The sequence below is a fragment of the Penicillium digitatum genome, chromosome 5 (assembly GCF_016767815.1).
Source record: "Penicillium digitatum chromosome 5, complete sequence".
NCBI classification, from domain to species: Eukaryota; Fungi; Ascomycota; class Eurotiomycetes; order Eurotiales; family Aspergillaceae; genus Penicillium; species Penicillium digitatum.
The window spans coordinates 29972-57610 of record NC_089388.1 but is presented as its reverse complement, the minus strand read 5'-3'; the positions used below and the strand labels follow the sequence as shown (position 1 = coordinate 57610).

At 49.2% G+C, this 27639-nt stretch overlaps 7 protein-coding genes across 7 annotated transcripts; 5 read left to right on the top strand and 2 right to left on the bottom strand.

The window, feature by feature from the left end:
- Positions 1-1305: 1305 nt before the first annotated feature.
- On the top strand, positions 1306-4120 carry Pdw03_1246 (Aldolase-type TIM barrel; the record flags this gene model as incomplete). Its single annotated transcript, XM_014679780.2, has 3 exons — positions 1306-2614; positions 2858-2868; positions 2948-4120. The coding sequence occupies 3 exons, from the start codon at positions 1306-1308 to the stop codon at positions 4118-4120; spliced, it is 2493 nt and encodes an 830-aa protein (XP_014535266.2).
- Positions 4121-4677: 557 nt separating this feature from the next.
- Positions 4678-5772, top strand: Pdw03_1245 (Neuraminidase; the record flags this gene model as incomplete). Its single annotated transcript, XM_014679782.1, has 1 exon — positions 4678-5772. One exon carries the CDS (start codon positions 4678-4680, stop codon positions 5770-5772), a length of 1095 nt encoding a protein of 364 aa, XP_014535268.1.
- A 571-nt stretch (positions 5773-6343) lies between these two features.
- On the top strand, positions 6344-7819 carry Pdw03_1244 (Amid-like NADH oxidoreductase, putative; the record flags this gene model as incomplete). Its single annotated transcript, XM_014679783.1, has 6 exons — positions 6344-6397; positions 6448-6492; positions 6545-6592; positions 6659-7552; positions 7611-7684; positions 7738-7819. The coding sequence occupies 6 exons, from the start codon at positions 6344-6346 to the stop codon at positions 7817-7819; spliced, it is 1197 nt and encodes a 398-aa protein (XP_014535269.1).
- Positions 7820-8828: 1009 nt separating this feature from the next.
- Positions 8829-10632, bottom strand: Pdw03_1243 (Major intrinsic protein; the record flags this gene model as incomplete). The annotated part of the gene is made up of 2 exons (XM_014679784.1): positions 8829-10541; positions 10600-10632. The coding sequence occupies 2 exons, from the start codon at positions 10630-10632 to the stop codon at positions 8829-8831; spliced, it is 1746 nt and encodes a 581-aa protein (XP_014535270.1).
- Positions 10633-17091: 6459 nt separating this feature from the next.
- Positions 17092-17652, top strand: Pdw03_1242 (uncharacterized protein; the record flags this gene model as incomplete). Its single annotated transcript, XM_066099854.1, has 1 exon — positions 17092-17652. The coding sequence occupies one exon, from the start codon at positions 17092-17094 to the stop codon at positions 17650-17652; it is 561 nt and encodes a 186-aa protein (XP_065957581.1).
- Positions 17653-18409: 757 nt separating this feature from the next.
- On the bottom strand, positions 18410-19048 carry Pdw03_1241 (Aldehyde dehydrogenase (AldH12), putative; the record flags this gene model as incomplete). The annotated part of the gene is made up of 1 exon (XM_066099853.1): positions 18410-19048. The coding sequence occupies one exon, from the start codon at positions 19046-19048 to the stop codon at positions 18410-18412; it is 639 nt and encodes a 212-aa protein (XP_065957580.1).
- Positions 19049-19356: 308 nt separating this feature from the next.
- Pdw03_1240 (Reverse transcriptase, putative) lies at positions 19357-20520 on the top strand (the record flags this gene model as incomplete). Its single annotated transcript, XM_066099852.1, has 1 exon — positions 19357-20520. The coding sequence occupies one exon, from the start codon at positions 19357-19359 to the stop codon at positions 20518-20520; it is 1164 nt and encodes a 387-aa protein (XP_065957579.1).
- Between the last annotated feature and the right edge of the window lie 7119 nt (positions 20521-27639).

The window sequence follows — 27639 nt, the reverse complement described above, 5'->3', positions numbered from 1 at the left end:
AAAGCTACCAATGTATCTTTTACTGACTTCTCTATAGTCAACACAGCAGCCGTTCTTGGTAGGTTCCACAGATGTATGTGGTGAGGAACAGGGTATTCTGCGAAGTTATCTAGTAACTCCAATTGATAGCCCTTTAAGGACAGTGGCAAAGGAGTTAATTATACTGTGGTGACAAAGAGATCGGGGCCAGAAACGTAAATCAAACTTTAAAAGATAACACGACATGTCAAATCCATGGTACAGTGCGTGGCTGAAAACCGGCTGGAATCCCCGGAAAAATAATAAGACGGACCGCCACGATGGCGCAGCCCATCCAAATTGGATGGCATGTTTAGTCAGCTTTGTTCGCACAGATTGGAAAAGGAGCGGATTTTGTCAGTTGGAGAATTCAGAGGATTTTTTGCCTATAGATTGGTCGTCCCACACATTGTAGAAACCATAGATTTCCGTCATGACTAACTACAACATGAAGAAAGAAAAATATACGGAGAATATATACTCCGTAATTGAAAAAAATTACATAATCAGGGTGGCCACGGTAACCTCTCCCAAGGACTCCGTACGGAGTTTGGGTAGTTGACGGAGGGTACCGTGGCCAGGGGTTACCGTGGCCAGGTTCAGTGTGGGTACCGTGGCCAAGTGTTGCACAAGCCGTCAACTGAAACCCGCAAGATCAGGGAATGGATGATTAGAAATCGTAAATTGCTATTTTTGCAAGAATTGACAGACGAAAAGGGCATCGGGACAATCAACACCCCGATACTCATGTATATTGCAAATCAAGTGATGAAGTACTCCGCACAGTCAGTGGAGATAAGTCTATGATGCATAACCCCTAACCCCCCACTGAACTGACCGCCACTTTGAGAAATGGACCGCCTGCCTAAAATGGAACGCATGCGCCATGCTAAATTTGAACTCAGAGGGGATTTTGACCGGCAGTATATTATATAATCAATGAGGCATGGGGCCAGGGGTATAGAAACTGATGTCCAGTCTGTACTTCGTACTCCGTACTCCGTATGCATAGGAACGAAACATCTCGAAAGCATCCGAGCGTCTTTCAACTTTCCCGTTGGCAAAATGATTGATTGCAATTATCTCATAAAGTGGATCAAGACCGGATTTCATTCCCTCGACAGACTTTAGGCCGAAAAGACTACTGATCTACGGTGGAACTGGGTGGGCCTGGATTAATGGCGGTTGGAGCTTTCGAATATAAAAGCAGCCAAGTGCAGCCACTCGATACAGTTCATCTTCCAAATTGCACATATCACTACTACAGACATACGACCTTCTTTCATCATGTCTCCCAGGTTTCCGAGCGACAATGTCGATGTGTCATCTCTTGGGGCACCCTTGCAATTTGAATTCAGTCAGCGCAAAGCTCCAAATCGCTTTCTGAAGGCTGCTCTGTCGGAACGAATGGCGTCGTGGTCTCCGACTGATCTTTCGGCTCGAGGAATTCCCAGCCCAAATCTCATCAATCTTTATCGTCGGTGGGGAGAAGGTCAGTATGGACTGATCCTCACCGGTAACATTATGATTGCGTACGACCAACTCGAGGCACCGGGAAATATGATCATCGATCTTGAGAATCCATTCGCGGGTCAACGATTCGAAGCATTTAAGCAATTGGCCACGGCTGCCAAGAAGCATGGAAGTTTGATCGTTGGTCAGGTCGGCCATCCTGGTCGTCAGACATATGAGCGGCTGCAATCAAATCCAGTTTCGGCTAGCGATATCCAGCTCGTCATGGAGAATTTTGGTACCTTCGGAAAACCCCACGCAGCTACCGAGGAGGAGATTCAGGATATTATCCGCCGTTTTGTCCATGTAGCCGTGTACCTGCAAAAGGCTGGGTACGATGGCATTCAGCTGCACTCCGCCCATGGCTATCTCCTCGCGCAGTTCTTGTCTCAGACAACGAACAAGAGAACGGATAAATACGGTGGGAGCTTGGCCAATCGCGCACGGATCATTGTGGAAATCGCCCAGGCGATTCGTCAAGCACTCCCAGGTCCCAACTTCATCATTGGAATCAAGATTAACTCGGTGGAATTCCAAGCCCATGGATTTACCCCCGAGGAGTCAAAGGAACTGTGTGAGATTCTCGACCGCACGAGCTTTGACTTTGTTGAATTGTCTGGTGGAACTTATGAAGCTGGCGCCTTCCAGCACAAACGGGAGTCTTCGCAGAAACGAGAATCCTTTTTCTTGGAATTTGCAGACCTCATCACTCCTGCCCTCAAGCGCACCCGCAGCTATGTGACCGGAGGATTTCGTACAGCGTCTGGAATGGTCCAGGCACTGCAAACAGTTGATGGCGTTGGTCTGGGCCGTTCCATTACCCAGGAGCCTCTCTTGCCAAAGGAGCTGCTCGCTGGCACTGTTCAGGGTGCAATCCAGCAGAAGATTGATCTCCAGGACTTTTTCAAGACAAGCCGTGCCGCTGGCGCACAAATGCTGCAGATCGGTCAAGATGAACAACCAATTGACCTGAGCAACGATGCCAACCTAGAAGTTTTCATGAATGGCCTTGGGGAATGGGCTGAGCAAATGCAGAAAGACGGGGCTGCAATGAACATGTACGGTTATGCCCAGCTTCCCAAGGGTAAGCCATTCCAAAGTCAATTGTGAAAACGATGTCAAGTGAAGTAAATCATCTGGAGAGTCACGAATATACAGCAATTGTTCTCTTGCATTTGACGTTTGGTTATCTACGTACTTTTGCCACCATAGGGTATATCAGATTTTAATCCAATCTCCACTGGGCAAGAACATGAAGAATGTCCTTGTCTATCTACACCTGATTCTCGTTGTTGATCGATACATCCGAGCAATGCGTGGCTATTAGGGAATGTAGGGGTAAGCTCCGGCAACATCCACACAACTGTGCCGAGAAATGCTGATGTGTTCCCACATTGTTGGGGAAATTAATTAACAGGTGAATCTTTCCGAGCATTTGAAAAATCTTGGCCTACTGGCGCTGATGTTGTGGCAGCATATAATTAATCAGGATATCCCTCACGGTTGTTCTTCTCAACACCCGATCATTATCGACAACATGCACTTCCGGACCACAATGCTCGGTAGTCTAGCTATTCTTCCAGTGGCTATGGCTTCCCGGCATTTCTTCGATGCCACACCAGAGATATCGGCAACCGCCTACCGCAATGAGCAACCGAAAGTGATAGTCGAGACTCTCTTTCAATTTCCCACCATTGGCTCATGGATCGACAATATGGCTGTTCGTTCGGACGGCAACCTTCTTCTCACGCGTCTGGACACTCCTGAAGTTTGGCTTTTCAATATTACAAGCGGAAACGCGACCCTGGCCTACTCGTTTCCCAACGTCACGAGCTGCTTCGGAATCAGTGAAATCGACAACGATATCTTCGCAGTTGTTGTGGGTAATTTTTCTCCCAAAACCTTCCAGCCAGGTGCAGGCTCGTTCTCGGTCCATAAGTTGGACTTCACCAAGATCGATGCTGAGGAGAACGAGCGCGCGCTGGAATCGCCAAAGGCCTCGGAGATCGTCACCATGCCAGATGCTGAGGCTTTGAATGGAATGACTACATTCTCGCGTGGTTCAAATTTGGTTCTCATCGCCGATAGCCCCAAGGGAATAATATGGAAAGTGGATACCAAAATAGGAAATTATTCTGTTGCCCTGAATGACACGACAATGGCACCGGCAGAGGGCCAGGCTCTTCCCCTGGGTGTCAATGCATTGACAGTTTTTGGTGACTATGTGTACTATACCGGCACGACCCGAATGGTTTATTGCAGGGTTAAGGTGGACAAGGACGCGAATCCAATCGGAGATTTCGAGATTATTGCCAGTGGATTCCTGCCGGATAATATCGAGATGGCCGACGACGGCACTGCGTATTTTCCGACAGCTCCCCAGAATTCACTTGTGCGCCTCACACCTTCTGGGCAGATCTCCCTCGTTGCAGGTGGCCAAGTATCTACAGGACTGGCAGGTGCAAGCTCAGTTCGAATGAGCAATGACCGACAGATACTCTACGTTGGCACCAACGGTGGTCAAATTGCGCCCGTTTTTGGCACATTCATCGAGCCTGCCAAGATCGTCAAAATTGTACTCGAGGAATAAGATGACAGGTTTGAGAACGTGTTGATAGAATCACTGTGAACATTCGAAGACGACGAGGCACAAGAGTTTATGGGAACCTTGGAATACTTGTATGTTTTTGGATAGCCCATCAGACAATTTGACCTATAAAGCACTTTGATGCTGAACGTAAATACTTCTCTCCATGATGACTGAACATTTCAGTCGCTATAATTCATGCCTCAGGGTCAACTTGAAGGTTGGTGAAACTTGGCGGATTGGCAAACTGCACCAAATAGGGGTATGTCGTGGGAGATGAAATATAGCAGGCGACGATGGAGTTCAGAAAACTAGAATTTGCCATCTTGGGGTCTGACTCCAGGAACACGTTTTGTACCTCACCCGGTTGAAACCTCACCAAGCTCTCTCACCCCAATCAGTGCCCCTTGACACCTGAGGCAGCCATGGAGAAGAACAACAATTAGGTAAGCAGATTGGTCATTGACGTCACAGAGCTGATGTCCCTCCCGCGCACTTAGCAGTGGAATGATGCATTGCGGGACAAGTGTCGGTCACACTCTCAAATTTTCAACATCAAAATGCCTGGATACTTTGGCCAAAAGGTACTCAAGACCTTGGGTCTGAACGATCACGTTCATCAACAGAACTCTTCGGCCGTTTGGCTCCCAGGCAGACTAGCCGTGAACAACGATGAACGCGGATTGTCTTCACCTCCCAACAATGGCACATACCCTCGTCTCTGCAGGCTCTCAGATGGCACCATTCTCTCGTCCTTTACCCGATTCCCCGATGGACAACGCTCACTTCGTGTCGCAAGAAGTACCGACAATGGCCTCACGTTTGAGGACTTCTCCGAGGTAACTCGCGCTGCCGGTGACGTGGATAACATGTTTTTGTGTGAAGTGGCTCCGGGAACGATACTGGCGGCTTTCCGCAATCATGACAATGGTACAAATGGCCCCACGCACTTCCGCATCACTGTCTGCCGATCTACGGATGGAGGTAGGACATGGCAGTTCGCTTCACAGGCCACTGAAAAGCGCCCTCCTTTGGGGATCTGGGAACCGTTCATGCGCGTAGGGCGCCAGGGTGAAGTGCAACTTTATTTCTCGCAGGAATTCGCACACGATAACCAATGCACCATGCTGGTCGTCTCGCGGGATCAAGGAAGTACCTGGACTCAACCGATCTGTCTGCATGGTGACCAGGATCCGCTACGCGATGGAATGTGTGGCATTGCACGAACTTTTGATAACGGTCGTGAGGCTCTTCTCATGGTATTTGAGACCACCAGGTATGGACCGTTTAGTGTTGAAGCGCTTCTCTCTTATGATGACGGGGCCACATGGGGTTGGCGCCATGAAGTTTTCCGCCCACGGCAAGGTCATAATGCAGGCTCTCCTCAAATTGCCTCTTTTGCGGATGGGTCGATGGCTACGATATTCATGACAGACGAAGACTCTCATCACGTGGAATGGGTAAAGAATGCCTCTATCAAGGTCGTATTTGCTAGCCAGCCAGTTGAAGGCCGTGTTCAATGGAGCGCGCCAACCCTTGTCTCCCCGGCCTCCAGCTTCTGGCCTGGAATCATGGCTTTGGATCACCACAACGTGCTGGCCACTTATGATCGTGGTGGACCCCTTGCGAAGACCATCACCTGGCACCCCGCGTAAACATCTGATCTCGGAGAACTTTCAATCCTGCGAGAGTCTGAGATTGGTTTCAGGAAGTCCGTCCGCCACATTGTCTGTTGCTCAAGTGGGTAGATTTTTCTTCACACGATGCTTCGCTAGGCGACTTTCGTCTTCTTTGTAAACATTTTTTCGAGGCAACGTTTCGGGATGTGAATAATTGAATGCACAACATGCCAATTATGCCCTTTCTTGGTCAGAATTATAGGGCTCATCGTCCATTCCACAGCTACATACTCTTGCTTAACTGTATTCTCTCTTTTTGGTCAAATCTACTTCAGGAACCCGGCAGTCATCCGAGATCGCCTTCAACTTGTGCCTCATCCTCAGTAGTCCCACATAATTGACGTGCTTCAGATCGGATGCCGAGACTTGGAGGTGGCTTTCGGGTTTCGGCGGAAATAAACTACTCCGGCGGCTCGGAATTAGCCGAATGGGGAAATGACCTCGGAGTTAATCTGATAATCTGATCAGATTAAATAAGGGCCAGGACCATTTATAAAGGTTCTTCGGGGTAACGTTGGAACTTCCTTGAAAGACTTCATCTTTTCAAATGTCAACCTCACTACGGAATATTGTTGTGATTGGTGGCTCGTTCGTCGGACGTGTGAGTTCATTCTGCTGCCCAAGAGAGTGTTACTGCTAATGTCCATACAGACCACAGCTCAGGAGCTCGCACGCATCGTGCCTTCAACACATCGGGTCAGTTAACACCGAGGGACTACCTCAGACAACGGCTTATCTTCTTGTGTAGGTCCTCTTAACTGAGCCTCATAGCCACTTCCACCATCTTTTCACCTTTGTAAGTTGATTTCAAACCCAGTGCACGTTCATTCCAACAAATCTCCGGAGCTAATTTGGCCTAAAGCCTCGGTTTGCAATTGTTCCCGGACATGAGCACAAATCGTTTGTGCCTTACAGTGAGATCTTCAATGCGTCGCCTAACTCCTCCTCCCATGGCGTGATCCAAGCTCGCGTTTTGTCGGTCAAGCCCACCCATATTGAGTTGGACCGTGAATGGCAGGGCTTGAAAGAGATTTCATTCGATTACGTAGTTCTTGCGACTGGAACGCGTCTCTCCAAGCCTGCAGCCATGGACGAGGATGACAAGGCATCATCAATCGAGTATCTGCAGAAGCATCAAGCTGGAGTTGAGGCATCCCAGTCGATCTTGATTGTCGGTGGTGGTGCTGTTGGTGTTCAAATGGCGACCGATCTGAAAGAGTATTATCCAGAGAAAGAGGTGACCCTGGTTCAATCGAGGCCGCAGGTGATGCCGGGCTTCCACTCAGCCCTCCATGACCTTATTACGAGGCGATTTGATGAGCTGGGAATCCGTCTCATCACTGGGTCTCGAGTCATTGTTCCGCCGAGTGGATTCCCCAACGATGGCAGCACCTTTGATATTCAGCTCACAAACGGTACCACCGAGTCTACTCAATTCGTCATCTTAGCTACCGGACAAACCCCAAATAACCAACTAGTGGCTGACCTGGAGTCTTCCGACCCGGACGGCGGGTCGGTCCTCAATCCGGAAAATGGATTTATTCGCGTTAGACCCACGATGCAGTTCTTGGATGAGAAATATTCGAACCTCTTTGCCGTAGGTGATATTGCAGATACAGGGGCCCAAAAGGCCGCTCGTCCAGGCTCGGTACAGGCAGCAGTTGTTGCGAGAAACATCCAGGCTTTAATTGAAGGCCGCGCTGCTGGGGATACATATGTGAAGGGATCTGCGGCCATTCACTTGACACTCGGCATGGTAGGTCAACCAGGCCGTTGGGCCTTGACGAGATTTGACCGGGCTAAATGTCTCCCAGAAACACAACATGATATTCCGCAATCCCAATTCTGCAGAAGGTCAGACAGAACCTTGGATCAACTCAAAGGATGAGTCAGTTCGTTGCTTTCTTGCATCACCCCGGGAGACGCTAACATCTTCACCAGTGGCCGGGAGGATATGAATGTGGAAGCAATGTGGGAGAGGCTGGGTATTTCGGTTGAAAATCCTCGTCAATACTATTTGTAACGCTTTCAAACATGAGGAAAAGAGATTAAACACAACGATGCCACCTTCAATTTACATTCTTTGATATTATCAAGCAATCAATGAAAGCTCAATTTACTTGCTGCACTCTAAATAGTTGCGCATGCTATGAGGAGGCAATATGTCATCTTATAATTGCCTTCAAATAGCTAGCATGTAATAAGAACAATAAACCTATCTCTACCTACTGCAATTGCCTCTTTAGCCAAATATAACCTCTCTAATGCCTTATATACTCCTCTCACAGAAGATGTAAGGCTGATCTAATATAACTTCCCTACACAATATTATAACTAACCTACTATCAGGCTATCATACATAATCTGCGAAATTGCTAACAAATAATTTATCTCGGTTTCTCGGGACTTCTACCTATCAAAGGGCTTTATGTATAGGCTATTAATCATGGAGACTAGTATAATTCCAAAGTGTAGAGGACCATAATACATGTACCACTGCAACCAAGTCAATTCCATGACTGATGGGTAACTGCTTGGAGTAGTGGCAGGCGGATCTCACTACTTTAATCTTAAACAAGAAATATCGAAGCCCAATCCTTGATAAGTATATCTAGATTATGATTATCTATAGTGGCTTCATTCGTCTTTCGTATGACCAGACGGTCGCTGTGGGATTTGAACTACCTGGATGACTCAAGGCACGAACGTACTGAAGATGGACGTAGGTACGCAAGTGTCCTATGAGTTTAAGAAACGAGAGGTGATTAGAAGTAATGGTAACTGAGTTTATGGCAACGACTGCTATGAAAATCTCGTAATAGATTCATAGCGGCAGAAGGGACAAAGCAACAACGGCATAAAGGCCACAATGTGGCAAAGAGAGGCCTGTCAACCCGAATGCGAGCAGGCAAACCCTCAATGCAGATATGCATTTTGTACAAAAGGCAATAACCAAGAATATCCAAGAGCGCGCAAACATCAGAGGACAAAAAATCAAGATTCAACGCTTAGGCTTGAAGCCACAGACTTATTTACTTCAGATGCAGTCGACGCTTCCACTTGGTTTTACTCTTGGTCATGGCGCGCTGGGTGCGCTCGAGCGGGTAGTTGATAGGGGACTCACCACCAGTAAAGATGAAGAAGTCATACAGGAAAGCGCCAATGAACCCACCACTGAGAGCCCCAGCCCAAGGTCCATAGAACCAGTATGGGTTGGTGAACAGGGTGTTGGGAAACCCCACCGCCAGCAGTGCAAGCCGAGGACCAAAGTCGCGACTCGGGTTAAATGCCGCTCCAGTTTGGTAGCCAAAGCACATACACAGACAAGAAATGACCAACCCAATGATGAGCGAGTTCATTCCAGCGCCGGGTGGGGCGTTCTGGTCGTCACCAAGAGCCAGGACTGTCACGATCAAAAAGGCGGCACCGAGAAACTCGTTGAAGAACGCCGTCGCAGGACCAATCCATACTTCACGTGAATTGGTCACGAAGCTATTGATGATACCGGTGTCGGGGTTGAGGTGGAGGTAGTTCTGAATGGATTGGTAGTAGATACCATACGCAGCCAGACCAGCGAAGAAGGCACCTAAGAACTGAGCAGCGAAGTACTCGGGCATCTTGCGTTTAGGGAAACCACGGAAGAACCACAGTACCATCGTCACAATTGGATTCAGGTGGGCACCGGAAACACCACCACAAATGTAGATGCCCATCATGGTCGCCAAGCCCCAGCCCCAGGAGGTGGTATTAGGGTTTCCCTGATTGGCGACAGTGACCGACAAGTCGACACAGAAGCCCAAGGTGAGCTGAACAAATACACCAAGCGCCTCGGCGAAAGCCTCCCGGTGGTGGGTACGGATCACAGACCAGACGGTGTGGTTGTTGTGTACTTCATCCTCGATCAAATCCTGCACGAGCGGGTGCATATCGTCCGGGTAACCGGACTTTTCTAGTTCCTGGGCACTCAAGAGTTGATCCAGCTTCGCACCTAGGTCTTGATCTCCTAGTTCGTCACCGACCCCCGACCGCTCCCCTGGTTCGTCATCGAGTTGGGAATCTCCTTCCGGGACAGTCGACAGTTGATCTAGAGGCATTTCCCCCACCGTAGGGCGTCTTCGCCGCACCGACGAGCTACGCGACATGCGCGAGGGCTGTCTGACAGAGGTCCCATCCCCGGCGAGTATCTTGTTCATAAAATTGGTCTCTCGCTGCAAACGAGCATCGTCGACCTGTGCATTCATCTTCCGCGGGTCGGCAGTCTTATCAATGCGCCCCTGCTCGACGTCATTTGCGTCGACGTCGAGATTGAGTCTGTCCGAGTTCTCCGTGGGACGCTGGGCGTTTGCTAGGTTCTGCAAGAGCTCTTGCTTGGTCGGCACCATTCCCGGCCGCACCACACGGGGCAGCGGCTTGGCCAGTGACCAGACCGGTCTGGCATTGGATGGCTGTTCATAAGAGGGATTCAAATCCGCATAGCCCGGTTGGACAAAGGGCTCCTGAGCCGAGCGCAGCTGGAGCGTTTCCTCCGGTCCCGCTAGGGTGAACCTGCCCTGCGTGCGCTGCGCGAGAGTGGTGAGCGGAGCCAAGCTGGGCACTCTGCTCTCACTACTGCGTCTTGAGGCAAACGAGCCTCGTCGCCGGGCACCACTGTCCTCAACAGCACCGTTGGTTCTCGTGGGTGAGATGTAGTCCGTGTCACTGGCATCTCGGTTCTGGCCCGGTGACTGTGGGGGCTGCGCATCAGACTACACTCCAAGAGACGGTTAGATCTTCACTTCTTTCCGTGAGCAGGCTTCAACTCACTGTCGTCCTTGCACGACCACTCTCCCCATCCATCTTGAATTACTCTTCTTTGACCGAATCTACCGGGATGATTGGCCAAGTTGTAGGGATTCCGGCAAAGAGACGGGCAGCGAAATGAAAAGAAACAGAGACAGGGAAGGACCAACAGGAAAGCGTTTCACCAGGGGAGGACTGTGGACCCATTCACTACCCACACCCACACGAGAGAGAAAAAACTCCTTCTCAAGTGGAACCGCCCCCGGTGAACTCCTCACTCAGCGTGCACGATGGTGGCCGGTGGAGGAGGTAACTGGGCGACGGCACTTGGTGGTTCCTGTCCTGGTCCACCGAGTGGGCTCCACAAAAGCTTCTGTTTCCTTGAAGTGTTTTCGACGCTCTCGAGCATCTGTGCCGTCATAACCGCTTTCCTTGCCTAGCATTTCTTGGTGCACCAGGTGGACCTGTCCGTGGGCAAATCGTGCGGTGTGCAATCTGATCTGTCAGCGGAGAAGGGCACGTCAGGTCAAAACGGTCGCACTCTGTGAGAGACCCGTCCAATTCGGGGTCACTCCGTCTCCATGCGCCGAATGAAGAAGGTCTGCCCGTGTAGTGACAGACCGGGCTGAACGTCTACGATATAGCTTCATTGCGAAAGCCCTTGAGCCAGATCCGTGGGCGATGTTCCCCGGTTGCAGTATTCTCACACAACCATCCACGGGGTTCCTGTGTGTTGTATGACCGGCATTCGCCCAATGAACGAATTGCTACATCCAGAACTAGTTTCTCGGTATTCCCCCGATGTCGATGGAAAACTCATCAATCCGCCACAGATGAGCCAATGTAGGGAACTCCACCTGGATTCAAATCTCGAACTATGGCGCACAGTTGGGTCTACCACTTTTTGCCACGCAAGTTTCACATCAAGCTTCTGGGCTAATTAAAATGTGGCTGCATCTCAGTTTCGGCATTTTCGTCTATGGACTCTAGATGATTGGTGGGACCCACCGGTGTGTCCACCGAAGGGGCGTCAGTGCCCTTGATATGATGACAGAACTGCCGATCCCACGAAGGGCATTTTGATCAATCAAAATCAAATGGTGAAACTGGTTTCACGACCTGGAAGTCAGGAAAAGGGTTGTTGGGTGAAAAAAAAAGGGGGGAGAGTTCATTTCGGGGAAATTCGGGGGCCTTGGACGGACACTTCTTTGACCACTGGGGATGCATTTACAAGGCTCGAGATCAAATGAGGCCAATTGACGATTATGAGAAATAGACCATCTTGGGTACTTTTCACAGAGAGAGGTCAGTTGACATCCAACATAGAGAGCCATCCCATATCTCTATAACCTGTTGACTGTTAAGACACCCCCGACGTGGCCTTCCAGGTCGATGACACCTTTTTGATTTCCACTCGATCTTTTGTTTTTCTCTTTTGCTAAATTCCATCACAAAATGGCAAAATGGCAAAGTTGCCTCTGAGCGAGACTGGTCACAAAGGCTGAGCACACGTTCGACACTAGGGTCATTTCCACTTGAGGGTAGCACGATCTGTCTCTATCATCCTGTTTGACCTTGAGGGTCGCATGATCGGATTCGGAGTTGTTTTAAGCTGAGTTTCTCGCGTCACAGCTTCATTTTCGTCTTTGGCTAATACCCATCGTCTTCGATTCTAACGTGTCGATTCTAACGTGTCGGAATTGCTGGAGAAGACCTGTTTGGTGCATAAAGTTGACCACGTAGCGGGTGGCCTGCGGGTTCGAAACGATCTTATCGTAATCCATATCGTTGATCCCAATATCCCATAATTGCTTCTAAAGCTTTATACGCGGAATGGTATACCGGGGACACTGCATCAGGATATATTTTGGCGTCTGCGAGCCCTCGTCGCATAGACACCGGTCTGTCTTAGCGGCCTTACTTTTGAACACGAAATGTCGCTGCCCGATCCGCATTGTGCGTATCTGAATCAGAATAGCGCATTGCGGCTTCGACAGCCCTTCGTATAGTCGAAGCGTCTTCTTGTTCGGCGCGGAAGTCGTTTCCCGCTCCCACTGCCGCTCCCACCGCTCTCTAACTCGTTGGCGTACTGCTCTCTTGGCTGCTGCGGCGAGGCGGATTATCGATTTTCCCGGATCGCCGCTCCCGGTCGTAGCTCCTATCCCTGCGCCAAGAAGCGCTGTGTCAGGCCGATACCTGACCCACCCTCAGCGAGTCAGCTTCCCCTCCAGAGATCCTTGCCTGATGCCTTCCAGATGGACCACTTTACTGATTTCCGACAGAAGGGAAAATCCAAAGGACTTAAAGCAAACTGATGGGTGAAAGAGATAAACTGAACTCCTAGGATGGATTCTTCTCTTGGGAAACTAATAAAACAAGAAGGGTAGGAACATATACAGTGACTATTCATACAGTCACTACGCAAAAGTTTCAACGCCCCTTTGGCCCCACCCATATACCGCCTGCCTTTATCGCCTATACCGCCTATATAAGATGAACTGGTAGACCTCATATCTCTCGAGTTCAAGTCACACTCCTTGATATTTTGATACATTTCCCCAGTATGATGCCTAGCTTTGTGTAGACAATCATTAAAAGCCAGAGATATTAATGTACAACGATATTGCAGGAAATATTTTGACCGGCAGTATTTATTATATAATCAAGATGGTGTGGGGCCGGGGTGTTAAAACTTATGAACAGTCACTGTAGTCCTGGCCCGACGGCAATACTGACCGCCTCCGGGAGGCGGTCATTTAACTCCGTCCTAATTGCTATTCCAACACATGATGATAAGGACTATTCCCCCTAAAAAAAAAATCTTTCCTTCCGACACGCTGCACCTTTTGCTTCAGTGTCGGCATATTCATTGCCGCTCACCCCAACGTGTGCGGGGATCCACCTGATAGTGACTATCGTTGGTTCTTGTTGGACTTGGTTCCGCGACAGGATAGCCCGTATATGGTCGTAGATGCGGGTGAGAATGTATTGGCCGGATGGTCGCTTTGGGTTTTGTACCGCTTGGATAGCGGCTTGGCTATCAGAGAAGATGATCACTTCTCGTGCCTGTTCCTTTTTTGCTTTGGCGAGAGCCATCTCGATCCTCACCGGCCCGCAGTGGGCGTGCCCACAAACCGCCAAAGAAACAAGGAAACCCACGCAAAGGAGACTCGGTGGATGGGCGCCGACCGAGGCAATTGCACAAAAGAAGCCTTTTCGACTATTTCCGGGAGAAAAATGGGAAGAAAAGCAAGCTTTTGTGCTGGCACCGTGGGAGACACCAATCCCATGCTTCATTGAGAACCAAGAAGCCGCACTCAAAACTCACAACGCACTATACGAGGATACCCGCTGTGACCAACAGGACCAAGCTTCAATGCTCTTTATAGACGGAAGTGGATTCGCAGGACACATTGGCGCATCAATGGTCAGTCTCCAACAAGGAGTCAGTTCGCAGAGACGATACCTTGGGACAGACTCCCAATCCACAGTATACGCTGCCGAGCTTAGCGGAATCGAGATGGCTCTCGCCAAAGCAAAAAAGGAACAGGCACGAGAAGTGATCATCTTCTCTGATAGCCAAGCCGCTATCCAAGCGGTACAAAACCCAAAGCGACCATCCGGCCAATACATTCTCACCCGCATCTACGACCACCTACGGGCTATCCGATCGCGGAACCAAGTCCAACAAGAACCAACGATAGTCACTATCAGGTGGATCCCCGCACACGTTGGGGTGAGCGGCAATGAATATGCCGACACTGAAGCAAAAGGTGCAGCGCTTCTTGGCGCAGGGATAGGAGCTACGACCGGGAGCGGCGATCCGGGAAGACCGACAATCCGCCTCGCCGCAGCAGCCAAGAGAGCAGTACGCCAACGAGTTAGAGAGCGGTGGGAGCGGCAGTGGGAGCGGGAGACAACTTCCGCGCCGACAAAGCGCTTAGTGCAAGCGCCGAACAAGAAGACACTTCGACTATACGTAGGGCTTTCGAAACCGCAGGCCACCCGCTACGTGGTCAACTTTATGCACCAAACAGGTCTTCTCCAGCAATTCCGACACGCTAGAATCGAGGACGACGACGAACCGGTAGGCCTCACGGCAATGGATCTAGGTGTGGAAGACGATGGGTATTAGACATTGACGAGAATGAAGCTGAGACGCGAGAAACTCAGCTAGGGATACGAAATATGCCAAAGAACTGGCCACCAAGAACGTCACCATCAACTGAAACTGAGGCAGGAGAGGAAGCAGAGAGAAGCGAGGTATGGAGGTGAGAAGGGAATGAGAGATTGAAGTGGAGGGTGCACTCCACTGCGTTCATCGAATGATTTCTTATGTATGGGTTTGGGCATGGTTTTGCGGGTAACCGTGCCAAGCGCCCAACCACCCATCCTGGGTAGTTGGTGCGCCCCACCAAACGCAAAATTCCCACCAAACGCAAAAATTTCCAATTTCTCATTCAATAAAAATACTATTTACATGTAACCACCATGACTATCTATAAACCAATTTCCACTGTGACTATCTCTTGCCGCCATTGAAGCTTCATGCTCAGCTTCTAATAAATCCCTTGCTTCCTGGGCCCGTTGTTGGGCTTCCAATTCTTTGGCCTGTTTTGCCTGTAGCCGCTTTAGCTTCTTAGCATCGGCATCCTGTCTTTTTACCATCATCCTATTTGCACATATAAGTGATAGGACACTGCCTTTAGTCCTAAGAGGCGATTTCCCATTTTTTGGTGTATTTGCAGTTGATTTGTGGAACTGAGCCTTCTTCAAAGAGGCCTTTTACAATTCAACCTCTTGGGACAAAAGCGTATTTGCATCTGCACTCCGTCGAATATGCCTCTGAACGCTTTGAGATAGAGGCTCAATCTTCTTTAGATCATTGAGAAGCTTAGTATTAAGCTTTTTAACCCGCTCAGTTGTATCTGGTGGTGAATTGGTGGCTGAGCTTGTAAAATCGGGGGGGGGGGGGGGGGGGGATGGCGTAAGAATCCTAAGGGGGGACCCTTCAGATTCAAGATCTCTTTGGCGTAGAGGTTTAAGAATAACCTCTGGATCTAGGGGCCAGATACCCCTAGATTTAAAAGATGATCTAATTGTTCTTTGGGTAAAAGCTTCATCTCTAGCCGATTGAATGATCCGGAAAAAATCCCGTTTTTTGCTTGCACTTCCACCCCACATAACAATCTCATTATTCATCGTACGAAAATGATGTTTTAGGCTTTGGAATGCTGGGCCATCGAGCGGTTGACAGAGATGTGTTGTATGGGGTAAAAAGAAATGTGGGATGATGTTTTTTTGTGTGCAAAAGTCGATAAATTCGAATGTAAGATGGGAGCCATGGTTATCCATTAAAAGAAGCCTTGGCCTACCCTTCTTTACTAACTTAATAGTAGCTTCATGAAAGGAGAATAGCCATTGAAGGGCGGTTTCATCGTCAATCCAGCCATTGGTAGTAGGCTTAATTCGAAAATCGGTAGTAGTGATATTCTCGTACCACTCCTCCATGTGGGTATTACCCTTAGGTAAAAACCATGGTAGCATCAACCAGCCATCGGCAGAGATACATTCAATACCAGTAATTGATTCCGACTGGCCTCCGGTAGCAATATAACTGGTTGTACGCGAGGTAATAACCTTACGTGCTTTACCTTTGCCAATTCGGTAGCCGGTTTCATCCCAATTGAAGATCTCGTGTGGAAGAAATTGGTGATGCTTCATAACCTGGGTAAGGTTATTAAACCAAAGAAGCAAGGCGCCGTAATCCTCACTATCAACCCTCGATTTCTCCTTTGGATATTGGGTGATATAGTTGAATCCAGGGGGTAGTCTTGTGATGAAGTGATAGGCCCAATTGTGGCCGACAACCCGATCTTCACCAGCCTTCTTTAGAATGGCATTTGCAGCACCTTCAACCATCTCTGCGGTAGGTGATGTATACGCACTATCTAGGGATTGAACCCAGCTAGTGAGCGCCTTTTCTTGAATTGAATTTAGGGATCTGGTTATTGTGGCACGGTCGGTATAGGACTGACGGCCATGAATCCTAGCCCTAAGCCGATGGTATGGTACGTCAAATTCCCGCCCTAGCTGGGCGATGTTAGGCTTGTTAGCCTGGGAGAAGGCTTTGACTGCAAGCTGGATTTGGGTTTCCATTTTTTTAGTTCGGTCTGACATCGTGGTGTGGTGTAAAATAGGTACAAAAGTGATAGTAAATTGGAAATTTTGCGTTTGGTGGGGCGCACCAACTACCCAGGATGGGTGGTTGGGCGCTTGGCACGGTTATGGGTTGGACGGGTTACGGGAATGGGCTGATTCTGCACTCCTCACTTCGGCATCATCTGTATACTCTGGGAGCGATCCCGCTCGGCGTTGGGTCTCGAGTTCTTGCTCCGGTTGGAGAAGCGCCTGCATAGTCATACGCAACTAGTTAGACTGCAACAGGTTAATTGAACTTTGATTGATTGATTGCTTGATTGAAGCGAGCCAGAACCAGAACCGGAGGACACAGTGATGCTCGGCTTCAACATGGTGGAAGACGAGACAGGTGCAATCGTAGAATCGATCCGCCAATCGGCACAGAAACAAAGGGGACTCGGTCAGTCGGTACATGCGCCAGCAGGAACACGTTCCGAGCCACCAAGGCGCAGAGCACCCAGCCAGGCGACGACATCATCACCAGCAATCACAAGAAGCAAGGGCCGGATCAGACTCGTCCCTGACGCGAATATAGGCGCCGCGCAGAAGCGTGCAAGAGATGAGGCGTACACCTATGACGATCAAGAAGTGACTCTCCTAGATTCGCCATCGCTATCGGCACCGGCGGCGTCAGCAAGCGAATACCCGAGCGCTCTCGGTAAGGAGAACACTATCTTCAAAGGGAATGCACCGAGATACAACACAGTGCGCACGCCAGGCCCCAGAGGCAAGAATAAGCGCACGCTTGACGACCAAGTCAGCTTCACGAAGTCGGCTTCGTCAGTTAGGTTCACTAGCAGAGCAGACCTCCAGGAAGAAAGGAGGACCCGCCAATTCACCAAGAAAATCATGGCAACACCGACTGCCAATGAATAATACACCACTCACCATTATCCAATACAACACGCACCGATCGAGAGATGTCGTTATGGCGGACTTCCTGGCGAAACCGGAGGTCGCTAAGGCGGATATCATTGCGGTACAAGAACCATGGGAAAACCCATACAACGACACCACATACCATCCACTGAAACGGACACATGAACTACTCTTTCCGTCCAGTGTGGAGACCGGAGGGGGGAGAACGAGAGTATGCGCATATATCTCTATGAAACTGGGTGTCAGGGTGCGGGCTGGCAGGACGGTATGATAGGAGATGACTGGTAGGAACAGTGTTGTTGATGATGATGATGAATTCATTGACCCGATTTAGCTCGCTTTACATACATGCTGCTATGCGGGGGTTGCGTCCCAGAGCCCGCTCCTGACGACAAATGGTGGTGCATTTCCAGTATGCAAATCCACCCTGTAGACAGGACTCGATCTCTCGAGGTCCTGCCACCTGAAAAGTAAGGCCACAAACCGGCCGGCGTGATGCAAACAAGACAAAAGAAACATTGTAAAGAAAGTCAATCTGTCTGCTCAATGCAAACAAGACAAAAGAAATAAATGTAACGAAAGCAGCCATCTGCCCTGTACAGATGGTTTCCCGCCCCCGCGGGCGCAGAGTGTCCCCTTCTTCTCTGCAATGCACCTTTCACTCCCTCACTTCTTCATCTCTCCCCTTTCTCCATTTGGCTCCCCGAGTCACCGAGTCCCTGTATCACCAGGACTGCCAGGTTTGCTTGCTGCATCACTCCGGCAGATCGTACACGAACAGGTTCGGATCGTGGCGCCATGCCTCGTCGTCTTCGTCGGCAGCGTACGTTGTTCTCCATGTGCGTTGGTGTGAGGTGACCTCGGCGGACCTGGCGCCCGGCCACTGTGTTGTGCTTCCTGTGTCTCCGACACTCGCAGTGTTTTGGTTTTGTTGTGTTGTTGGACCGTGATGGTCTTTGATCGGATCATGATGGTCCTTGATCGAATCATGATCCTCGTCCCCTAACCCCTTCTCCCTACCCGTGGCGACCGAGTCCACTGACTGAAACTGTCCCAGGAGTCCCGATGCGATTATGAACTTTGCCACGATCGGCGCCGCTTTCGCTTCTGTCAACATTGCTTGCTCGCCAAGCGTTGTCGACACCCCTGCTTCGAACAATTCCTCCACTATCTCCGACCGCAGTTCCTCCAGAAGCGGACACTCCAGCAAGACATGCTTCACACTCTGGTTTCCCAGGTCACATTGACAGCGCGGTGAGTCGCTTCGCTTGATTTTGGACAGATATTCAGCAAGTCCGATGATACCTGTGCGGAGTTGGATCAAAACTGATGTTGTCGCTTTCCGCAGGCCCTTCCAATAAGTCAAATTTGACTTGCTTGGCACCTCGATCATCCTCCTCGTCCTCCTCGCTGTCCTCTTTGATCCTCCCTTTGTCCATGCCTTCTCCCACGCGATCGTCGATTCTCGCTTCACACTCTTGCTCGCTGCGGCGGCAAGCCGGATAGATCGGTTATGGTTGACATTGGTGTTGTCATTGGTGTTGGCATTGGTGTTGGCATTGGCATTGGTATCATGAATGTTCCGAACAACTCTATGCACCAGCAAGGCTCTATACCGATGGGAGCGGGTATCAAGGCGGCATTGGGGTCGCAGTGTACCCGGCATACCCATACAGGCGGAATGAAGCCAGGCTGTGTAATATGGGAACCGACGACGATGCCACTGTGTACGCTGCCGAGCTACGTGCTATCGAGATGGCATTGGAAGTCATCAAAGAAAGGTTCAATGATGACAACGAATGGCGGGATTGTCTGGCTGAGAGTGGAGCGGTCATCTTTACAGATAACCAGGCGACGCTCAGAGCCATCCAAAACCCACGAATGCCATCCGGCCAGGTATATCTCGAAGGATGTCTCCGGCTGTTAGAATGGTGCAATGATAAGATCCAGGTGGAACTACGCTGGGTCCCCGCACATGAAGGCATTCCGGGGAATGAGGCTGCCGACATGTATGCAAAAGAAGCAGCTACCACCACCGAGACCAACATTCATGATACCAATGCCAATGCCAACACCAATGCCAACACCAATGACAACACCAATGACAACACCAATGACAACACCAATGACAACACCAATGTCAACACCAATGTCAACCATAACCGATCTATCCGGCTTGCCGCCGTAGCGAGCAAGAGTGTGAAGCGAGAATCGACGATCGCGTGGGAGAAGGCATGGACAAAGGGAGGATCAAAGAGGACAGCGAGGAGGACGAGGAGGATGATCGAGGTGCCAAGCAAGTCAAATTTGACTTATTGGAAGGGCCTGCGGAAAGCGACAACATCAGTTTTGATCCAACTCCGCACAGGTATCATCGGACTTGCTGAATATCTGTCCAAAATCAAGCGAAGCGACTCACCGCGCTGTCAATGTGACCTGGGAAACCAGAGTGTGAAGCATGTCTTGCTGGAGTGTCCGCTTCTGAAGGAACTGCGGTCGGAGATAGTGGAGGAATTGTTTATGGAGGGGGTGTCGACAACGCTTGGAGAACAAGCAATGTTGACAGAAGTGAAGGCAGCGCCGATCGTGGCGAAGTTCATGATCGCATCGGGACTCTTGGGACAGTTTCAGTCAGTGGACTCGGTCGCCATGGGTAAGGAGCAGGGGGAGGAGGATTCAAAACCGAAACCAACCCAAGACACTGCGAATGTTGGAGAAACAGGGAACACATCACAGTGGCCGGGCGCCAGGTCCGCCGAGGTCACCTCACACCAACGCACATGGAGAACAACGTACGCTGCCGACGAAGACGACGAGGCATGGCGCCATGACCCGAACCTATTCGTGTTCGACCTGCCGGAGTGATGCAGCAAGTAGACCTGGCAGTCCTGGTGATACAGGGACTCGGTGACTCGGGGAGCTGGATGAAGAAGTGGAGGTAGAGAAGTGAAGAAGTGGAAGGTGCATTGCAGAGAAAGAAGGGGACACTCTGCGCCCGCGGGGACTACGGGAAACCATCTACACCGGGCAGATGGATTGACTTTCTTTACATTATTTCTTTTGTCTTGTTTGCATTAGTTACGCCGGCCGGTTTGTGGCCTTACTTTTCAGGTGGCAGAACCTCGAGAAATCGAGTCCTGCTCACAGGGTGGATCTGCATACTGGGAATGCACCACCATTTATCGTCGGGAGCGGGCTCTGGGACGCAACCCCCGCATAGCAGCATGTATGTAATAGCGAGCTAAATCGGGTCAATGAATTCATCAATCAATCAATCAATCAATCAAAGTTCAATTAACCTGTTGCAGTCTAACTAGTTGCGTATGACTATGCAGGCGCTTCTCCAACCGAAGCAAGAACTCGAGACCCAACGCCGAGCGGGATCGCTCCCAGAGTATACAGATGATGCCGAAGTGAGGAGTGCAGAATCAGCCCATTCCCGTAACCCGTTCAACCCATACCCCGCAAAACCATGCCCAAACCCATACAAAAGAAATCGTTTGATGAACGCCGTGGAGTGCACCCTCTACTTCAATCTCTCACTCCCTTCTCACCTCCATGCCTCGCTTCTCTCTGCTTCCTCCCCTGCCTCAGTTTCGGTTGATGGTGACGTTCTTGGTGGCCAATTCTTTGGCATATTTCGCATCCATAGCTGAGTTTCTCGCGTCTCAGCTTCATTCTCGTCATTGTCTAATACCCATCGTCTTCCACACCTAGATCCATTGCCGTGAGGCCTACCGGTTCGTCGTCGTCCTCGATTCTAGCGTGTCGGAATTGCTGGAGAAGACCTGTTTGGTGCATAAAGTTGACCACGTAGCGGGTGGCCTGCGGGTTCGAAACTATCTTGTCGTAATCCATCTCGTTGATCCCAATATCCCGCAATTGCTTCCATAGCTTTGTACGCGGAATGGTATACCGGGGACACTGCATCAGGATATGTTTTGGCGTCTGCGAGCCCTCGTCGCATAGACACCGGTCTGTCTCAGCGGCCTTGATTTTGAACAAGAAATGTCGGAGCCCGATCCGCATTGTACGCATCTGAATCAGAATGGCACATTGCGGCTTCGACAGCCCTTCGTATAGTCGGAGTGTCTTCTTGTTCGGCGCTTGCACTAAGCGCTTTGTCGGCGCGGAAGTTGTCTCCCGCTCCCACTGCCGCTCCCACCGCTCCCTAACTCGTTGGCGTACTGCTCTCTTGGCTGCTGCGGCGAGGCGGATTGTCGGTCTTCCCGGATCGCCGCTCCCGGTCGTAGTTCCTATCCCTGCGCCAAGAAGCGCTGCACCTTTTGCTTCAGTGTCGGCATATTCATTGCCGCTCACCCCAACGTGTGCGGGGATCCACCTGATAGTGACTATCGTTGGTTCTTGTTGGACTTGGTTCCGCGATCGGATAGCCCGTAGGTGGTCGTAGATGCGGGTGAGAATGTATTGGCCGGATGGTCGCTTTGGGTTTTGTACCGCTTGGATAGCGGCTTGGCTATCAGAGAAGATGATCACTTCTCGTGCCTGTTCCTTTTTTGCTTTGGCGAGAGCCATCTCGATTCCGCTAAGCTCGGCAGCGTATACTGTGGATTGGGAGTCAGTCCCAAGGTATCGTCTCTGCGAACTGACACCTTGTTGGAGACTGACCATTGATGCGCCAATGTGTCCTGCGAATCCACTTCCGTCTGTAAAGAGCATTGAAGCTCGATCCTGTTGGTCACAGAGGGTATCCTCGTATAGTGCGTTGTGAGTTTTGAGTGCGGCTTCTTGGTTCTCAATGAAGCATGGGATTGGTGTCTCCCACGGTGCCAGCACAAAAGCTTGCTTTTCCTCCCATTTTTCTCCCAGAAGTAGTCGGAAAGGCTTCTTTTGTGCAATAGCCTCGGTCGGCGCCCATCCACCGAGTCTCCTTTGCGTGGGTTTCCTTGTTTCTTTGGCGGTTTGTGGGCACGCCCACTGCGGGCCGGTGAGGATCCGGATAGCGGTTTCCTCAACGGTTTGTTGTAGTCGTAATTTAATCGGAAGGAGATATAGTTCAGTATCAAGCGCCGCTCCGGCCGTCCCGCGGAACGCTCCGCTGATCAGGATTGCTGCGCGTTTTTGTATCTTGATCAGTTCGTTGGTGAGCTTATCAAGATCCCCTCTTGGCATTGACCTAGCAGCCGGACAGTACCACGCAGATAGACCCCATAGCATCTGTGGAATAATGACTGCCTGGTATACTCTCCGCATTGCGACTAGTGATGATCCCCAAGTGGAACCTGAGATCCCACGGAGCGCCTCTAGGCTGCTGGCTCCCTTCGCAAGTATCTTCCTCCGGTGTGTTGAGAAATCGAGGTATTTATCGAGCCATACACCCAGGTACTTAGCAGTACTAGTCGGTGCTAGTGTCGTTGTTGGTTCGCCAGGTATTGTCACCGGCATACCGTCGTGACCCGACGGGTCATCTGGCACTTCCCAAATGTCTGTGTCTCGAGGAGGAGTGGTTTCAGCTCGAGTTAATCGCATCTGGTTGTCGTTCTGTCGCATCGGGTCGGGTCTGTTCGTGCCTGTATCGCATCGCATCATGGTTTTTGGGTTCGTGAAGTGTATCAGTTCGAATTTATCAGGTGCGAATTTTGCGGCATGTTTCTTGGCCCATATACTCGCCCTTTGTAGTGCTTTCTCTAGTACCTTGATGTTTTCTTCGTAGCTGTTTGAAACCGCTAGAATACATACATCGTCGACCCACCCGTATGCCTCGCTCTCTCCGTAGTGCAAACCACGCAGTGTACAGGCGCGTACCAATGGCGCGTTAAAGAGTAGGAACAGGATTGGTGAGATTGGTGAGCCCTGTGGTATACCGGTTGGTGTAGGAAATGCTTCACTGAGGTAGCCGTTTGGTAGCTTGATCCGGGTAGTCCTACCAGTGAGAAATGACTGTACCCAGGCAGCAAGCGCACCGAGTCCCATTTGTCGCATATTGTAGAGAAGTCTCTCATGCGACACCATATCGTACGCACCGGCGACATCTAGGAGCAGCATACTTGCTATCTTACCTTCTCCCCATGCTTGGTGTTAGACTGCGGCATATCCGCTCCAATGGATATCAGATCGATCCTTATATCCGCAATTTGCGGATATTGGATATGAGTTGATATCCACATCCGCACTAGCATAACTCTCGCTTACTTTCCCCCTTATAGCCTGTCACATGATCTTAATGCAGCTTACCAATATTTCCTTACCACTGAAATAAACGCATGTTTGGTCCTGACAGAACCAACCCCTTCAATCGACAGTCGGCCCTTTGAAATTTTAGGAAATAGACATGTATCAAAGGTCTCCTTATACAGTATTTGTAGGTGGTGTCGTAGTTTTCTTAGTCCAACGTTTTCATGTAAAGGTGGCCGTAGATTAACGATTTTGTGGTAAATTACATGTAGAAATATATATTTAACTACTGTTAACTATGATAAACTTCGTAGGAGATAGAACATGGAAAATCAAAACCTTTATTATTGGATAAGTTCGTTCGATTTTAGGCTCAAATAAAAGCTAAGAGTCCCAGCTGTCTACTGATTATTTTCTTAATCCGTTTTGACTACTAGAACTTGAGAAACCCGAGATAAAAGTTCTCAAAATGCGGACTTTGCGAGTTTCGATGTCTTGCGGATATCTTGTGGATATCCACAAAATATCCACAAAATATCCGCAAGATATCCTCAAGATATCCTCAAGATATCCTTAAGATCCGCAGGATATCCTCCAATTATCCGCACTAATATACAATACAGCCAATCATTTAGGTAAACCATATCGAAAGTAAGTCTAAGTCAGAATATCCTAGTACGTTTACTTTACCCCTGATTCAGGGGCCCTGAAAACCTCTACTAGTTTAGATGTAAGCTTCTCTGTTCTTTTAAGCACCCTACTACAATATATATTATAATTGTTAACTTCTCAATGTCTCAATCACAGTTCTCATTCACCAATTCGGATGTGGATTTAGCTTCTGATCAGATTTATCCTGACAACTTCTCTGATTTTTTGGGTATCCAAACACCGGTCCCATCGATATCGCCGACTCGTTTAACTCGTTCAACTTTTGCGCCCTTATCCCTTACTCGTGTTGGACCTCCCCTTCAAAAGCACTGGGTTTTATATCCATCTGATTCTATATGTGATGACATGGAGGACGTACGCAATAAATTCGTTAGTTGGTGGCTTACAACTGAGTATGGATCTCAGTCTGATATTAAGAATACAATTCGATGGGAATCAAAAAGCAAATCGGATATCTGGGACAGCTTCTACCAGGTTGCGAATGACAAAAATGGAAAGCCGAAGGTTATGTGCAAGGCATGTCTCTGTACAATTGGCCATCCAAGATTCCGGCGTGCTGGTTCTTCGCCTATGACAGCGCACCTCAAAACTGGCGCATGTTCAAAAAAAAGTGGCCTAAGAATCGACCAGCTTATCAAAAGAATGGTATGTCAACCAGGGTACTTAACTGGCGTTACTACAGTGGTTAAGTTCTTTACAATTTAGCAGCTAACATTGAGTACTTTAATCTAGCCAGGTACCACTAGTATATCATTTACCCAAGACCGTCTCTCCGATGCTATTCTGAGATTCATTTCGACTGCACATCTACCCCTTCGAGTGATCGAACACCCCCAATTCCACCGCATGTTAGAGGTTGCTCAACAATCATCCACTAAACTTACAATTCCATCAGCACGAACCATTCGACGTCATCTCGATATAACAATCCAGAATAACCAGAAGGGGATTCTACAGAGGCTTCCAGAGGGGTGTCGGCTATCAATAGCCTTGGATTGCTGGACTTCTCCTTTCCAGCAGGCCTTTATGGCTATCACTGGTTACTTTATCGATCATAACTGGGATTATTGTGAGATTCTTCTAGGCTTTGAGCCTCTTCATGGCTCCCATACTGGTGAAAATCTCAGTAAAACCGTGACCCAGATCCTAACAGAGCATGGTATCTCGGATCGTGTCCTATCAGTGACTACAGACAACGCAACCAACAACAATACTTTGATGCAGAGTGTCCAGGACCACCTTCAGTCTCAGCATTCATCAGATCTCTCAATCTTCCGCGTCCCATGCATCGCGCATGTGATCCAGCTGAGTCTGAATGAGCTTCTTGGGAAGCTTAAGGCAGTGCCAAGCAATAAGGAGATCGAGTTAGAGTGGTCCGAGGAAAAAACCCACTCTTTCCAGAATAAGCGCAATACCTCCGGCAGTATCCAGATCACATATACATTGAAAAAGGTATATCTTCTACCCCTAGATCCTTATAATGGCTAGACTAATAAAAGTATGGAAGATCCGAGGACTAGCAGTCTTTATTAATGCAAGCCCACAACGTCGGGAGGCATTTATAGCCCTTCAGCCGGAGCCTGCATTGATTCCAATCCAAGATGTTCGGACACGATGGAATTCAACATTTCTGATGCTCAACCGTGCCAAGAAGCTCCAGCCATTCTATGATCAGTATTGTACTGATCATCAATATCTTTATTTCAAGCTCGATCAAGAAGAGTGGCGTCAAGTCGAGTATCTTCTTCTTCTGACAAAGCCCTTCTTTGATTTCACAATGATGCTATCAAAGACAAAGGATATTACCGCACACAATATCTACAGTATCTACAATAAGCTTTTCTCTCATCTCGATGCAGCCGAGGCGAAGCTTAAGAATAAAGGTGTGATCTGGAAGAAACGGATGTTATGGGCACTCCAAACAGCAAAGAAAAAGCTCTCCAAGTACTACACTGCCACCGAATACGAGCCTTATGGTGACATCTACGCTCTAGCAACAATCTTCTCTCCATCAAAGAAGCTCCGGTACTTTTCCTCGACTGATTGGCAGGGCGATATTGATTATGCGAATCGTTATCAAGAGGTCCTGAGCCGAGAGTTCGATCGATATAGGAAGATGCTTACGCATGATACTAATGACCCAGCGGTACTGGAGACTTCTGGAGTAGCCATCGATGAGAATGATGACTGTGATCTTGATGCTGCTTGTGCATCCCAGAACCAGCCATTGGAAGAGCTTACAAAACCAGATGACGACGAGATTGCACGATATCTTGCTCGTGGAATTGAGCGACAGAAACCTCGACTTTTCTGGAAGGAATATGAGAAGAGCTTCCCGACCCTAGCTAGGATAGCAAGGGACATTCTATCTATCCCTGCTAGTGGTGCTGGTGTTGAACGACTATTCAATTGTGCTCGTGATATCTGTCATTACCGTCGTGGTCAATTGAAGCCGAGTACAATCCGTGGCCTGATGCTGCATCAGTTTGCTACCAACTTTGATCTTCGGCAAGAGGAGCTGGAGATTATCAAAGAGCATCTATCTCAAAGTGAAGCTGCTTTGCTAGATCATTACCACAGCTTGAGGTCTTAGAGCCTATCAGTGATAACGAGGAGGAGGATCAAGAGACTGGACTCGAGGCTACCCAGCACACTGAGAGCGGTGATAATGACTCGGATGATGATAGGGCTGAGCGATGTAGACGGGCAAAAGGAAAACAACCTCAAAAACGACCATGCGAGGCTGTTGAAGAGGATGATGAGCTTCCAGAGATGCTGGTCGATGGGAGTATTCCAAGTCGTTCAGGGCGGATTCGAAAACAGCCAAGGTTACCAGATGGCTTCCAGTTAGATCTGTAAATAGCAAATAGGTCCTAGAAGATTCAAATTCATAAAACCCCCCAAAAAAGCATAGACTGAATTTCTGACCGTGGTCAAAGACTAGATTTGCGACCGTGGTCAGAGATTCCAATTGTATACTACTATAAGTAGAGCAGTGCTTAACCGTCTACCCATAATTTCTGACCTCGGTCAGAATTTCCAATTGTATACTACTATAAGTAGAGCAGTGCTTGACCTTCCACCCATAATTTCTGACCGAGGTCAGAAATTATACTTACCTGGTGATATTCAACAACCTCGAGTACCAAGTATTACACGAAAAATACATAGGAATGT